At 52.5% G+C, this 13,633-nt stretch overlaps 1 protein-coding gene across 2 annotated transcripts in view; it reads right to left on the reverse strand.

Annotated features, from left to right (window-relative positions):
• The window catches only part of LOC309623281 (complement C3-like), a 34,863-nt gene that overhangs the window by 4,521 nt on the left and 16,709 nt on the right, over nt 1-13,633 (reverse strand). For both annotated transcript variants that reach the window (XM_082380000.1, XM_082379999.1), the window contains 16 exons: nt 12,889-12,964; nt 12,492-12,660; nt 9,379-9,474; nt 9,065-9,218; nt 8,029-8,201; nt 7,685-7,843; nt 6,388-6,447; nt 5,281-5,371; nt 3,624-3,669; nt 2,470-2,557; nt 2,064-2,150; nt 1,737-1,842; nt 1,196-1,285; nt 670-756; nt 494-583; nt 249-384 (listed from right to left, as the gene is read on the reverse strand). In XM_082380000.1, coding sequence (XP_082236126.1) covers nt 249-384; nt 494-583; nt 670-756; nt 1,196-1,285; nt 1,737-1,842; nt 2,064-2,150; nt 2,470-2,557; nt 3,624-3,669; nt 5,281-5,371; nt 6,388-6,447; nt 7,685-7,843; nt 8,029-8,201; nt 9,065-9,218; nt 9,379-9,474; nt 12,492-12,660; nt 12,889-12,964 — 1,708 coding nt within the window. The remainder of the gene's footprint in view (nt 1-248; nt 385-493; nt 584-669; nt 757-1,195; nt 1,286-1,736; nt 1,843-2,063; nt 2,151-2,469; nt 2,558-3,623; nt 3,670-5,280; nt 5,372-6,387; nt 6,448-7,684; nt 7,844-8,028; nt 8,202-9,064; nt 9,219-9,378; nt 9,475-12,491; nt 12,661-12,888; nt 12,965-13,633) is intronic.

The following is a 13,633-nucleotide window of genomic DNA, read 5'->3' on the forward strand; positions in this document are numbered from 1 at the left end:
AACGCTCCCCTCCCTCTGACTCTTTCCTGCCCTCTGTTGGAAATTTACATCTACATTTACAACATCTCCTTATGAATGGTGTTCCCTGGAGTTGTGCAGTGCACAGCCTGCACCTCCATTCAGGGCAGCCCTGAAACCCAAGACTCCTGCTGACAGGTGCAGTAGGAACTCTGACACCAAGGACTGGACTTGGGTAGGGAAGGGGGCCCAGGCCTGAGTCCCCAGGGCAGCAGGAGCCCCCCACGCACTCAGACTTGACTCTCCACAGGTCTGATGTCTGGCCCATGATCAGGTATGTCTCGTGTTCTTGCAGCCCCAGGGAGTCATGGCAGGTGGTGTGAGTGACGAATTTCTTCATGGTGAGGGGCTTGGCAGAGTCCGTGCCTGGAGGAGAGGAGACCCAGTGTGTGAGCTTGCATAGGCCTGGCCCTCCTCCGCATTGGGACCCCCAGGGTAGGCCCCCACGCCCCCTGCTCTGCCACCTTGGACATACCACTCTTGATGATGGCTTGGAGCTGCATGTTGTAGTAGATGTAGGGGCTGGAGGCGGAGGTCTCCACAGACTCCAGCCTGGCCTTGTACACTGGGGAAGGGGTCCAGGAGGGTGTCGTGTTGGTGTCCAGCCCGCAGGTGGGCCGCCCCCTGCCCCCTGCCACTCCCCACACTCACCAAAGTCCACGCCAACCTCACAGGCTGCTGCCTGGAGCTCCTCCTGCTGCAGGTGGTTGCTGTCCTTCTTTGGGGATGGGCACTGTTCTGGAAGGGTGGGGCAGGGGGGCGGCTGTTCTAGCTGCACTGGAGGAGGGGCCTTCCTCCCATCTGACCCCCAGCCGGCCCCAGGCGGCAGCCGCTGGGTCTCTGGGTCTGGCCTTTCTGATCTGTACGGTGCTCTCTGCTCCTCTGTCTCTCCGTTTGGTCTTTTTCTTTTCTGTTTCTCTCATGTGAGTCTATTATGTGTCCCTCCGTGTCTGTGTCTCTGATTCGCCTGATCTTTGGCTGTGCCTGAGTGTATGTGTCATTCTCTGTCTCTGGGTCTCCTTTTCTCTGTCTCTCTTTGTCTCTGTCTTGCTATCTCTCTCTCTCTCTCTCTCTCTCTCTCTGTCTAAACTCAGCCCAGAAGGCACCCAGGAAGTGATGAAAAGCTCTTGAACCCCTAGCCTGGCAGTCCCAGCCCTCCGTGTCCCCATGACCTCACCCTCGGCGCATCTGCACACGTCTCTGTGGCAGATCTTCCTCAAGGAAGCGCGCTCTGTGGGCAGGTTGTAGAAGGAGCTGCACCTCCGGGCTGCGAGAGGAGGCGAGTGACCGGGCTTGGCTTGGGCCAGTGCTCCTGGGGGCTGGGTGCACGTCTGGCTCCGCCCCCAGCAGGCCCCGCCCCACTGACCCGCCCAGCCACCCCCTTAACAGGTCCCTCCTCTTTAAAGAGCCTGCCCCCTTCTTGCCCACCCTTACCCAGCGGGCCACGCCAAGTCCCTTCTCAGCTCTGCCACACCCGCTTCCAGGCCGCGCGGGGCCACTTTAACCACCAAGGAAGGCCACGCCCCTCATCACCACGCCCCTTGGGTCCCTTCCGGCGCCCTCTTGGCCACCCCTCCCACGGAGCTAAGGACCCCCTCTGCCACGCCCCGTTCCCCCTTTTTGGCCCCGCCCCTCACGCCTCCCTTCTTTTCTGGCCCAGTCCTTCTCAGGCCCTGTACCCTCCCGGGATACCCCTCCACCCCCAGGCCCCTGCTCACAAGGCTCGTAGTAGTCGTAGACCATGACCTGGGCAGCCTGCAGGAACTCCGCCTGCAGCATCCTGTGGACGCGGAAGCCCAGCACCGTGTCTGCCCTGTGGGAGAGCTGGAGAAGGGACGTCCTGTCTGAGCTGATCAGGGCCACTGAGCATGGGGTACTGACCACAGGGCCTTGGCCATAACCACCGACCGCGTGGCCCTGAATACTGAGGAGCTGACTTCAGAGGGCATGGCTCTCGGACAACACTGACCAGGGTGCTGATTGTGGTTTCTCCGCCCATCTGGCTGCCCACGGACCTCTGACAGAGGACACCTGGCCTTCCTCACCTTCTCCAGGTAGAGGACAACAGTGCTGTCGCTGGAGGTCGTCTTGGTCTCATACTGGAAGGCGTACCTCTCCACGTCGCTCGTGAGCTGGGGCAGAGGGTGAGGACTGCGCGTCGGCAGAGATCCTCCAAGGTACCCAGCCCTGGGAGCTCCAGTTAGTGTGAAGCAACTCTCAGAGCTCCCGGCCCTTGTCCAATCAGCCCCAGTGCTGGGGAAACTGAGGCACAATCAGGGCAAGAATTTAGCTAAGGTCATACAGGGAGTCCCCCAGAAGTGACCATGGCCGCTGACCTTGGGGCAGGGACTGTGGGGCATTAACCTGGGGGTCTTGACCCAGGCAGATGCTGTTCTGCACCCACTCGGGGAATGTGGGATGTTGCCAGGGCATCCCCGCCCTGCTCATTACCTGTTTGAGGTCATCCTGGTTGGGGTAGAAGCCAGTGAGCAGGGAGACCTCCATGATGGTCATTGTGGCCTCTCGATGACCCTGGTACCTGGGGATTTCACAGCACCAGTCTCTTCCCACTGTCCCCTTGCCCCTCTCCCACGCTCCCACTGTCATCACCTCTCGCCTGGACAAGGGCAGTAGCCTTCTCCTGTGTCTCCCTGTCACTCCTCTGCCCCCAAGAGGATACAGCTTTAGCGAACAGAAATCTGGTATGTTGCCTCCTTGCTTAACTTCCTTGCTTTACCAAAACACCTGGCCTCATCCTTTCAATTCACCTCCTTCCCCTCCGGCCTCGGATTGATTGCTCTGAAGTGTCAGTCTCTCGCCTGCCACTGGACCTTGGCACATGCTGTTCTCTCAGCCTGGAATTCTTCCTCCCTCTTTGCCCTGAAAAATCCTTTCATCTTTGCAATTTCAGCTGATGCATCATCCCCTCTGGGAAGCCTTCCCCAGCCCGCACACCAGATCATTCTCTAATTTGCCCTCCTGTGGCTCCGTGGACCTCTCCTTTGCCACATTTAATCACGGTTGTCATTTTGCATTGATTCTGGGTGATTATTCGGTTATTGTTTGTCTCCCCTGGTAGTCTGTGAGCTCCACCAGGCAGGGAGGAGCTGCCTTGCTCACAGCTGTGCCCCCAGCTCCTAAAACAGAGCATGGCACCAATTAGGTGCTCAATACATTTTTTAAAAAAAATCTGGGACAGACCTGGGTGAGTGTATTTGGGAGACAGAGCCAGCCTGGGGTGGGGGCTGGAATGTCTGGAGAAGATGAAGAGAGGGGAGAGTCATGGGGTTCAGAACTAGCCCTGGGCATCTGGGTCATGGTGCATGTTCACTGTGCAGGAGCCCGCCTTTCTGGGACAGGAAAAGCTGGGGGGCAGGGTTGGGGTAGCAGGATGGTAGATAAGCATGGAAAGGCGGGGTAGGGGGCAGAGTGGGGGACAGGCAGGGGAGGGCAGGAGGAGAGGTAGGGATGAGGGGACAGGCATGGAGAGGCAAGTTTGGCTGGTTCCCTCCCTCCACTCAGTACACAGGGAGAGCTGCTAAGGAGTCTGGATTCCAGGAAGTGGGTCTTTCCTCCTGCCCAGTCCAAGATCCTGGTGACCTGACCTTGTTTCCATCCGGAGCTGAAAGGTCGCTTCCCCCTTTTTATTATCTGCAGAGAGAAGGCAGGAATTTAGAGGCTGGGTAACACAGCCTCTGGAGCCAGCTTCCTGGGTTCAAATCCTGACTCTGCTATGCCTTTGAGCAAGTTGTTTAACCTCTCTGTGCTTTGGTTTCCTAAACTGTAGATGGGGATCATAATATTCCCAACCCAGCTGGTTAATTTTAAGTGAGTTAATACAAGTAAAGCATTTAACATAATGTCTGATTAGTGCTTTATAAAACTGTCAGTTATTATTACTATAGTATTACTACCATTATCATATTACTACTACTACTGCTACTACTACAATTAAGAAATGGGGTCCAAACCAAAGTCTTGGTCACTTTTAGTCCCTAAAAGTCTTGGGACTGGTGAGACTTGTTTCCCCCTACCCTGACAGTGAGCTCCCAGTGGCAAAGTCCTGTCTCTTCCTTCTTGGTACCCCAGACTGGAAACTCTGGAATCCATTTCTGATCATCTCCACAACCCCCTCCCTGGTCCGGCCCCATCATTTCCTGCAGGACCAGTGCGGTCACCTCTTCCTTGGTCTTCCAGCTCTCACCTGTGCCCTCTATAGTCTGTTTCCCCCACAGCGGCCAGAGGGAGGCTGTGCGAACCTGTGCTAGGTCATGTCCCTCTTCTACTCAGAACCCTCTCTGGCTCCTATTTCACTCCAAGCAAATGCTAAGAGTCCTCACCATGGCTTGTAAGTCCCTGCACCATCTGCCCCATCACCTCTCCAGCTCTTTCTCCTAAAACTCTACCCCTTGCTCCTCTGTAGCCACACGGGCCTCCCTGCTGTTGCTCAAACCAGGTGAGTTCATACTTGCCTCAGGCCCTTTGCACCTGCTGTTCTGTCTGCCTGGAATGCTCTTCCCTCAGATCCTTCCTGGCTCACTCTCTCACTTCTTTCATGTTTCATCTCAAATGCCACCTCCTCAGAGAGCTTCCCCTGGACCTCCTCCAAGTCTGTAGCACCTTTCCCTACTTTATTTTATATGGTACTTATCATCACCTGCTATTATGCTTCATGTTTATATTTTACAATGCAGATTCACTTATGTTATAAAATAAATAACAATAGAAGTATAATATACTGTTATTGTTGTATTGTTTATGTCCTTCTACTAGAATGTGGGCTCCAGGAAAAGAAGGGATATTTTTCTTGTTCATGCCTACGTTCCCAGGGCCAAGAAACAGGGTGCAGCACCTAGTAAATGCTCAAAAAATATTTGTTGGGGAAGGGTAAGCTGGGACGAAGTGAGAGAGCAGCATGGACATATATACACTACCAAATGTAAAATAGATAACTAGTGGGAAGCAGCCTCATAACACAGGGAGATCAGCTCGGTGCTTTGTGTCCACCTAGAGGGGTGGGATAGGGAGGGTGGGAGGGAGACGCAAGAGGGAGGAGATATGGGAATATATGTATACGTATAGCTGATTCACTTTGTTATAAAGCAGAAACTAACACACCATGGTAAAGCAATTATACTCCAATAAAGATGTTAGAAAGATATTTGTTGAATGGCTGAATAAAGCATTAGAGGTGCTTACTGAATGATAGCTAAAATAAAGTAATAAAAAAGAAGAGCTGGGTATCCCTGGGTCCGGGCTCACCTTTCGGGGCTGTATGAAGAGTCACATTCAGGTGGTACAGGTTGCAGGTGTCCTCCCAGGACTCTGGAGACCTGTGGTACATGGTCAGGATCTGTCGGGGTTGGGGGGGAGGTGTCAGAGCCCAACCACACTTACTCCTTTCCTCCTTGCTTCAATTCCTGCCTGCCCAGCTCTCTGCCCTATGGGGAATTCACAGTGAGGTCTTTCCCGTTCAATCCATGTGTTCAGTGGCCAGAACACCCTATATAGTCTAGGCAGGCCAGCTCTGTAATAGAACTTCTTGCAATGTTGGCAATAGTCTCTATCTGTGCTGTCCGTGTGGCAACCACTAGACACGTGGCTTTTTTTTTTTTTTGGTTGTGCCCTGCAGCATGTGGGATCTTAGTTCCCCGACCAGGGATTGAACCCATTCCCCCTGCGATGGAAGCAGGGAGTCTTAACCACTGGACTGCCGGGGAAGTCCGCACATGTGGCTGTTGAGCACTTGAAATGCGGCTAGTTCGACCGAGGAACTGAATTTCTTATTTTATGTAATTTAAAATTAGCTGAAGTTTAAGGTGGAGTGTGACTTGCCTGAGGTCACACAACAAAGGCAGGGATTCAACTGTGGCTCTATTGCCTGAAACATGATAGCAGGCTACCTTGAATTTGGTGACAAAGAGGGCTGTCCTCCTGGGTCATAAGGCATAGGGCCAGACGATGTAATGGAGCCTTCAGACACTGGGGGAAGGGTGGAGTTGTTCTCTGGGTCTTGAGAGGCACCCTGGAGGGAGAATCTTTCTTTGGGGGGCAAGGAAAGAGACCCCTTCAAGGATTCAACATAAGAGGGGCAGAGGGGTCCAAAGATCTCTGGCCTCTGTCTTCCCTGACTCTTGACTTACTGAAAGTGAAAACCTCTATTTCCCCACCCGTCAAATGGAGCCCATATTTTTACCAGCTTCTCAGGGGGGTTTTGAGGTGTCCTTAGATTGATTCCTAACAAATGGTTGTGTCCTAAATAGTACCTAAGATTATTGCTGATTTCCTTCTTGTTTTGGAGTCTATGTTTGCCTCTATTTCCACCAACTGGGGGAGCCCTGGGCTCTAGCTAGGGAACACAAGACTTACCGAGATGGTGCCTCTTCCACTGCCGCTGGCTTTGATCTCTAGGTCATCCTGGGCAGAGAACTGAAAAGAAGGGGGAGGAGGATTTGAGGGGAGAAGAAGCAGCAAAACATGGCTTACACGCAGTGGAGATGGAGAGGAAAGCGTGCACGGGCACTGGGGCCTCAGTTATTTCCCTAACTTGGGGTCTAGTGACTCTCCCACCTCTCTCCATGAAGATGGTTTTACTTTTCCTTCTTTTTTAAACAAATATTTATTTATTTATTATTTATTTATTTAGGCCGCGCCAAGTCTTAGTTGCGGCACGTGGAATCTTCGTTGTGGCACGCATGAGGGATCTAGTTCCCTGACCAGGGATCAAACCCGGGCCCCCTGCATTGGGAGCACAGAGTCTTACCCACTGAACCACCAGGGAAGTCCCTGCATCTACTCTTGTTTCCCTCATTCATTCTTCCCTCGTCGGCCAGAGCAAAATTTTACAAATTCACATCCAATCACATCACCCCTGCTTAAATCCCATTGCTGTTCTTAGAACACTCTTGCCTCAGTACCTTTGCACTTGCTGTTTGTTCTGCCTAGATATCCACAAGGATCACGTCTGCCTTTCCGTAAAGTCTTTGCTCAAATATTACCTTCTTGGTGAGACCTTCCCTACCCAGCCTAATTACAACTCCTTGATGTTCCCACCCCCTCCCTGCTTAATTCTTTCCCATAGCACTTGCCATCATTTAACACATTACATATTCTACTTATTCACATCGCTTTTTTGTCTATCCCCACTAAAATATAAAATTCTACAGGGACAGGGATTTTTTTTTTCTTGTCTTGTTCATGGCCATATTCCCAGAACCTAGAACAGTGTCTGACACACAGTAAGTGCTCAGTAAAGATGATTGAATAATTGAAGGTGAATATCACCTCCTTCATGGAGTAAGGTCATGGAGATGACCTTACTCCCCATACCCAGGTTATTTTGTCCTTTACACACTTATTTCATTCCCCTGTGTTCTGAAAGCTTAAAGTGGAATGTAGAATTATATTTATTGTCTTAATTTCTTTCTAAACTGTAAGTGCTTTGAGAGTAGGGACCACAGATGTTTCATAATGTAACCCAGGAGAATGCTTGGCACACAGTAGGTGCTCAGGAAATGTTTGTGGAATGAATGAACCAATACGTTGATAGTATAGCCAATGGTGATTAGATAATATTGGTGGGGGGAGACTGCCAGGGACATGACTCTTGGTCTCATCTCCAGCGCAACTTCTGTGTGGACTTCCCGTCTGCCCCTTAGCTCCGTACCTTTGCTGACCGCAGCTGGTAGGCATTGTTCTCATCGATGAGCCATTCCATATTCAAGGCTCTCTTGGGGGCTCTGATCTGGACGCGGAGATCCTGGACACCGTCGAAGGGGACAGCTTCGCGGAAGCGGGTGAGGGCCTCTATGGCCACGACCGTGGTCTGGGTGTTGGGATGGGGGCCTCGAATCAGCACCACTGACAGCGCACCGGAGCCCCTTGGGGCACGAGCACCACGGACAGCTCCTTCCGGTGGGCCAGTAATGTCAGCACCTCGGCTAGCGACCCATCCGCCCCCCCCCCCCCACCCCCCCCACCTCCACCCCGAGTTTCCGAGGCTCCAGTCACCTGCGTGGACCGAAATCCTCCTCCCAGCTCCCGTTTCTCCAGTAGCCACTTGGCGATGGCATGCGTCTCATTGCGCCGACCCAGCTCCAGCTTCTGCATCAGCGCATAGGCCGTGGCCTCAATGGTGTATAGGGAGTCCGTGTCCAGGTCGCCCACTGGCCAATGGGTTTTGTCTAGAAGACGGATGCCCACCTCGTCACGCAGACCTCGGCCCACCTACCTAAACCTGCCCTCTCCTCGTGTCCTATCGCCCAGTTTTTCTCATCTGCTATTTTACTGAGCACCTACTTTATGTGAAAATCTTTGCTGAGGAGACGTATGGACATTGCATTTTTTCAGAACCACTCTAGGAGACAGGGACACTATTTAGAGTTGGGGAAATTGAGGTTCAAAGAAGCTCCTTCACATCCCTCTCGGTCCCACTGCAAGTGCGTTTTTCTACCTCCACTCCTCTTGACTTGGGGAATGGAGAGGATGGGCTCAGGACCCTCAGGGATGGGATAGGGCAGGCCATGGGAAGTAAACCCCTCTCAGTTACCTATGTTTTATGACCTTCTCTCCATCCTCGAACGTACCAAGCACTTTCCCACTTCAGAGCATTTGCATGTGCCATTCCCTCTGCTTGGAATATCCTTGGCCTTTCACGTAGGTGAGCTTTCTCATCTTTCATTCCAGCTGAGGGGTCCCCTTTTCACAGAGGCCTTCCCAGTCCTCCAGTCTATACTCCCCTCCCCTCATCATCGCTCCCACCCACCTTGTATGTTATTACCTCAGCACCTGTCTCAATTTGTAATTCTCTTTTGATCTGTTTGTCTTCTACCTGCCTCCCCCAGGAACGGTGGGACTTTTGAGGGCAGGGACCACATCAGTCTTGTTCACCTTGGTTTCTCAGGGTCTGAGCTCAAGGGTTGGCACACCATAGGTGCTCATAAATGAAGAATCACATTTTGCTGGATTTGAGATCATACAATCCCCCTCTCTCTGCCCCCGTGACTGTGGTTAACACATAGTTGGTTGAAAAGTGGCCCACACCCACCCTGGCTGGCAAAGCTGTCCAGGCGGTCGTTGGCTCGGGGGCTCCTGGTGAGGGCCAGAGCATAGGAGACTATGGCTATGGCAAAGGTTGTCTGGATGTGGGGGAGTTTTGTCTCCAGGAAGTCACCGGCTTGCTTCATGCTGGCAGCCAAATTCTAGAGAGTCAAGAGAAGAGGCTAGAGGGAGGTGATCAGAGGAAAGGGGTCTGGGAGTTAGAAGAGAGGAAAGCACGAAGAAGGACACGAGGGCAGGGGAGCTCCCTGTGTGCAGGGGGTATGGCACCCTGGAGACCCTGCCCTCGTCTTTGGGTCCTACCGGTATCTTCTGGTTGCACCACTCCTTCCCCTCATTCAGAGCGATCAGGACAAGAGCTGTGAGGGATACATCTGCCTCCGAGCCTTGGTAGCCACCCTGTGGATGCAGAACCACACCCATAATCCCTTTACCATCTTGGCGACACCTTCCCCAGTCTCTCCTGACTGACCTTGAAAAGCTCCCAGGTGCTCAGCTCTGGGCAGGCTGATGCTGAAAGCAGGATGAGGAGAGAGGTAGAGGAGGAGGAGCTATCTTGCGATTTGCCTGTGTGGGGTCTGCTTTACTAAGAAAAGCTGACAGCCGTGGAGGGTGCTGTGCTAAGCTCTCTATGCTAGCTCAAAACATGCTTGCAGCAGCTCCATTTTCCTGACGAGCAAACTGAGGGTCAGAGGGGGAAGTGTCCCCATTGCTGGTAAATGACCGGCAAGGTTCAAACTCCTCTTTAGTCTCCCAAGTTCCACCCTCAATCCCTGTACTGGACTGAATAATTTTCCCCCCAAATGCTTGTCCACCCAGAACCTCAGAGTGTGATCTTATTAGGAAATAGGGTCTCTGTAGATGTAATGAGCTAAGTTAAGAATAGGTTGTACTGGATTAGGGGGACCCTGTATCCAATGACTGGTGTCCATATAAGAAGGCACACACAGAAGGAAGAAAGCCATGTGAAGATGGAGGCAGAGATTGGAGTGCTGTGGCTATAAGCCAAGGGATGCCAAGGATTGCCAGGAACCACCAAGCTAGAAGAGGCAAGGCAGGATTCCCACCCCATGCCCCAACGAGCCTTCAGAAGGAGCATGGCCCTGCCGAGACCTTAATCTTGGACTTTTTTTTTTTTTTTTCGGCCACGCCGCATGGCATGTGGGATCTTAGTTCCCCGACCAGGGCTCGAACCCGCGCCCCTTGCATTGGAAGTACGGAGTCTTAACCACTGGACTACCAGGGAAGTCCCAATCTTGGACTTTTAGTCTCTAGAACTGGGACAAAATAAATAGATTTCTGTTGTTTTAAGCCACCCAGTTTGTGGTACTTTGTTACAGCAGCCCTAGGAAACTAATACATACCCCAAAGTCTCTTCTTCTCACAGTGGCCAATGAAGCCTGTGGACTCTTGAATCAGTTTACATCCGTCCTCTGCTCAGAACCTTCTGTGGCTCCCACCTCACTCAGAGGAAAAGCTCAAGTCCTCCCTTTGGCTCACAAGGCCCTGCACAATCTGTCCCATCACCTCCCCGCCCTCCCCTCCTCCCCCTCTCCCCTTGCTTACTCTGTTCCAGCCACACTGGGCTCCTCACTGTTCCTCCAAAGTATTGGGCACATTCCAGTCTCAGGACCTTTGCACATGCTGCTCCCTCTGCTTAGGACACTCTCTCCTTAGTTATCCACAGGACTTGCTCCCTCACCTCTCCAGTTCTGTATAAATATAATCTCCTCAGGAAGTCTTCCAAAATTTCACCCTTCCCACCTTGATCCCCCTTTCCCTGCATTTTTCCCATATCACTTATAACATGCCACATCATTTATGCCCCTATTATGCTAATTGCCTATCTGTCCTCCACTAGAATGTCTGCCCCATGAGGACAGGGATTTTTGTCTGTTTTGTTTGCCCTGAGTTCCCAGCGCTTAAAGCAGTGCCTGGCACATTATAGGTGCCTGATAAATGTTCGTTGGTGGAAACAAACTCAGATCTGTGAGCCTGTCTTACTGTTCCTGTGTTTGTAACTCCTTTATGTACCGCCTTCCTGTACCATGTAGGGCTTTCACTCACACAGTCCTCCCTTCTTTTGGGGGTGCATTCTGTCTTTGCTGGTTCATTCATCCATCCAGAGTTTCATTCAGCAACATTTGCTGACGATGATGAACCAGACCTGCTTTTCTCCCTGGAGGACTCACAGTGTAGGAAAAGCAGACCCTGAACAGACTATTGCAAAGCCCCACAGGCTTCAGGACCTGGCATCTTTCCTCCTTCCCAGGCCTCGGGATGGATCACCTCTTTGCCATCTTTGGGCTCTGATGACACTGGTCTCTTTTCCCCGTCCTCAAACATGCCAGAGCCTCAGGGCCTTTGCACACGCTGTTCCCTTTGCCTGGAGCTCTGTTTTCCATTCTTTCCTCCGCTATCTCCTATTCCTTTTTCAGGTTGCTGCTTTACTGTCACTTCCGCCTGTAGGCTACCCCTGACACCCCCAGCGCTGGGCATGGCTCCTATTAAATCCTACCTCCTGCTTTTCTCTCCCATGGAACGTGGCACAATTGTGACTTAAACAATCACTAGTTATAATTATTTGGTGAATTTCTGTCTGCCCCCCACTACCCAGCTTATGTCAGTTCTACAAGCAGGGGCTGTCACTGTCTTGTTTACCTCTGTGTCTCCCCTCTACCCAGCACAAGGCCTGGCACACAGCAGTTGCTGGATAAATGTTTGTTGAATGAGTGAATAAATCACATCCCTAACGTGATAGGTGCACAGGACAGGGCTGGTATTCGGGGGAGACTTAGAGGAGGTGGTGTCTGATCTAAATCTAAAGAGAAAACATAATTTGGCTAGGTGCAGGGGAAAAAAGGGATGAGGCGTGAGTATACCATGCAGAGAGAGCAGCCTAAGCAAAGATACGGAGGTGAGTTGGAAGGACCTGTGAGCAGGGAGTATTGAGGGGTGAGGCTTGGGGGGAGATACAGAAGAGAAGGATAGAGTAGAGAGATACTGTTGTAGGTGACTGTGTTTGTCGTAGGTGACTGCCACAGAAGGTGTTTGAGCAGGGGACAGACCTCCCAGGCTGTTTGAAAGCTGTTTCTGGAGGCTGGTGTGGAGGAACAATCGGTAGGGATGGGTGTGTTGGCTGGGGGAACAAGGAGGACTCAGACCCAGACAGAGGTGGGCCAGGACTGGCAACTCCTTGAAGTAGGGGTGGGGGGATATGTCCCAGCCTCCCCACATTGTAACAGAGTGCAGCATGGTCCAGAGCAGGGAGATGTGATGCTTGGTGCCGGACCTCAGCTCTTTCCTGTTCTCATTCTACCTGGGAACACGTCAGGGGGCTGAAATTCCCCTCCCAGTGTGCAGAGCCCTTGGGTTTTGTTTGAATGGCTCAGGTAGTGGTGGGGGGCGGTGGGCACCTTCATGGACCCCATGACCACAGGGCTTTCCTCCACGAAGCTCCCGTCCTTCGCCTGCCTCTGGGTGATGATCCAGTTGGCAATGGTGCAGAGAGACTCAGGGTTGAGCGCCCCGATTGTCATGGTAGGGTAGGCCAGGGCGAAGACCCGGAATACGTAACTCGTGAGCCTGTTGGAAGGGAGACAAGGTGGGTGATGGCTGGCAATAGTCACCAAGGGGGTTCTAGGACAGGGGCGTCTACACTATGGAGAAGTCTACCCCAGAGATCACGGCAACTTGGATTGCTGCTGGCCCACAGGCTGCCTGCCCCAAGACCCCTCAGTGGGGATACTTCTGGGGTCATCAAGCCCCAGGCTGGTCCCTCAGGCTTCCTCCTACCAGTGCCCTCATCATTACCAGGTGCTTCCTGGGTTTCCCTTGCTGGTGTGGTAGGTGCTATCTGCACTCCGGTGGGTCAGCATCCGGCTGTACCCTGGGAAAACAGGTGGATGGGGGTTTACCAGGAGAGTTGGTGCTTGGGTGGGGCTGTGAAGCGGGGGTTATTACCAGGCATAATCTGGGGGGCAGGGTATGGGTGGGACTTAGGGGTGCATCATATCTAGATGTAACCTGCAGGAGGGGACTGGTCCAGGTGCATTAAGGAGGGAGCTGCAGGGCCCAGGTGTAAATGAAGGTCATGGCCACATGTGACAGTGGGAGCCAGGGTACAGCTGTATCTGGGAGTAAACTGGGAAACTGCGCCATTGGGGTGTGACTGGAAATTACTACTAGGAGGGATCATGGAAGGTGAAACCCAGGAAAGGGCGTATCCTGAGGGGCCACTACCTGGGTGTTTTCCTGGGGGTTGTTTCTTGGCTGTAAACTAGAGACGTCAGTGTGTCTGTGTAGTCAGAGGATGTTACTCCTTGGTGTATTCTGGAGAGGGCACCTCGGGGGTAGATTCTGAGCATTGCTACTTGGGTATTATCTGAAGGCTACCTGGAGGTTTACTGTTTGGGTTTAACACTGGGGATGTTAGTGTCTGGGTGTTACTTGGATGGAACACCATCCAGAGCAGCTGGATGGAGAGTTGGTGTCTGAGTGTAACCAGGGAGACGGGGTCAGCATCCAAACTAGCTTGAGGGTCTCTGTCAGGGTGTAA

This window comes from Balaenoptera borealis (genome assembly GCF_965194805.1).
Source record: "Balaenoptera borealis genome assembly, chromosome: 2".
NCBI lineage: Eukaryota > Metazoa > Chordata > Mammalia > Artiodactyla > Balaenopteridae > Balaenoptera > Balaenoptera borealis.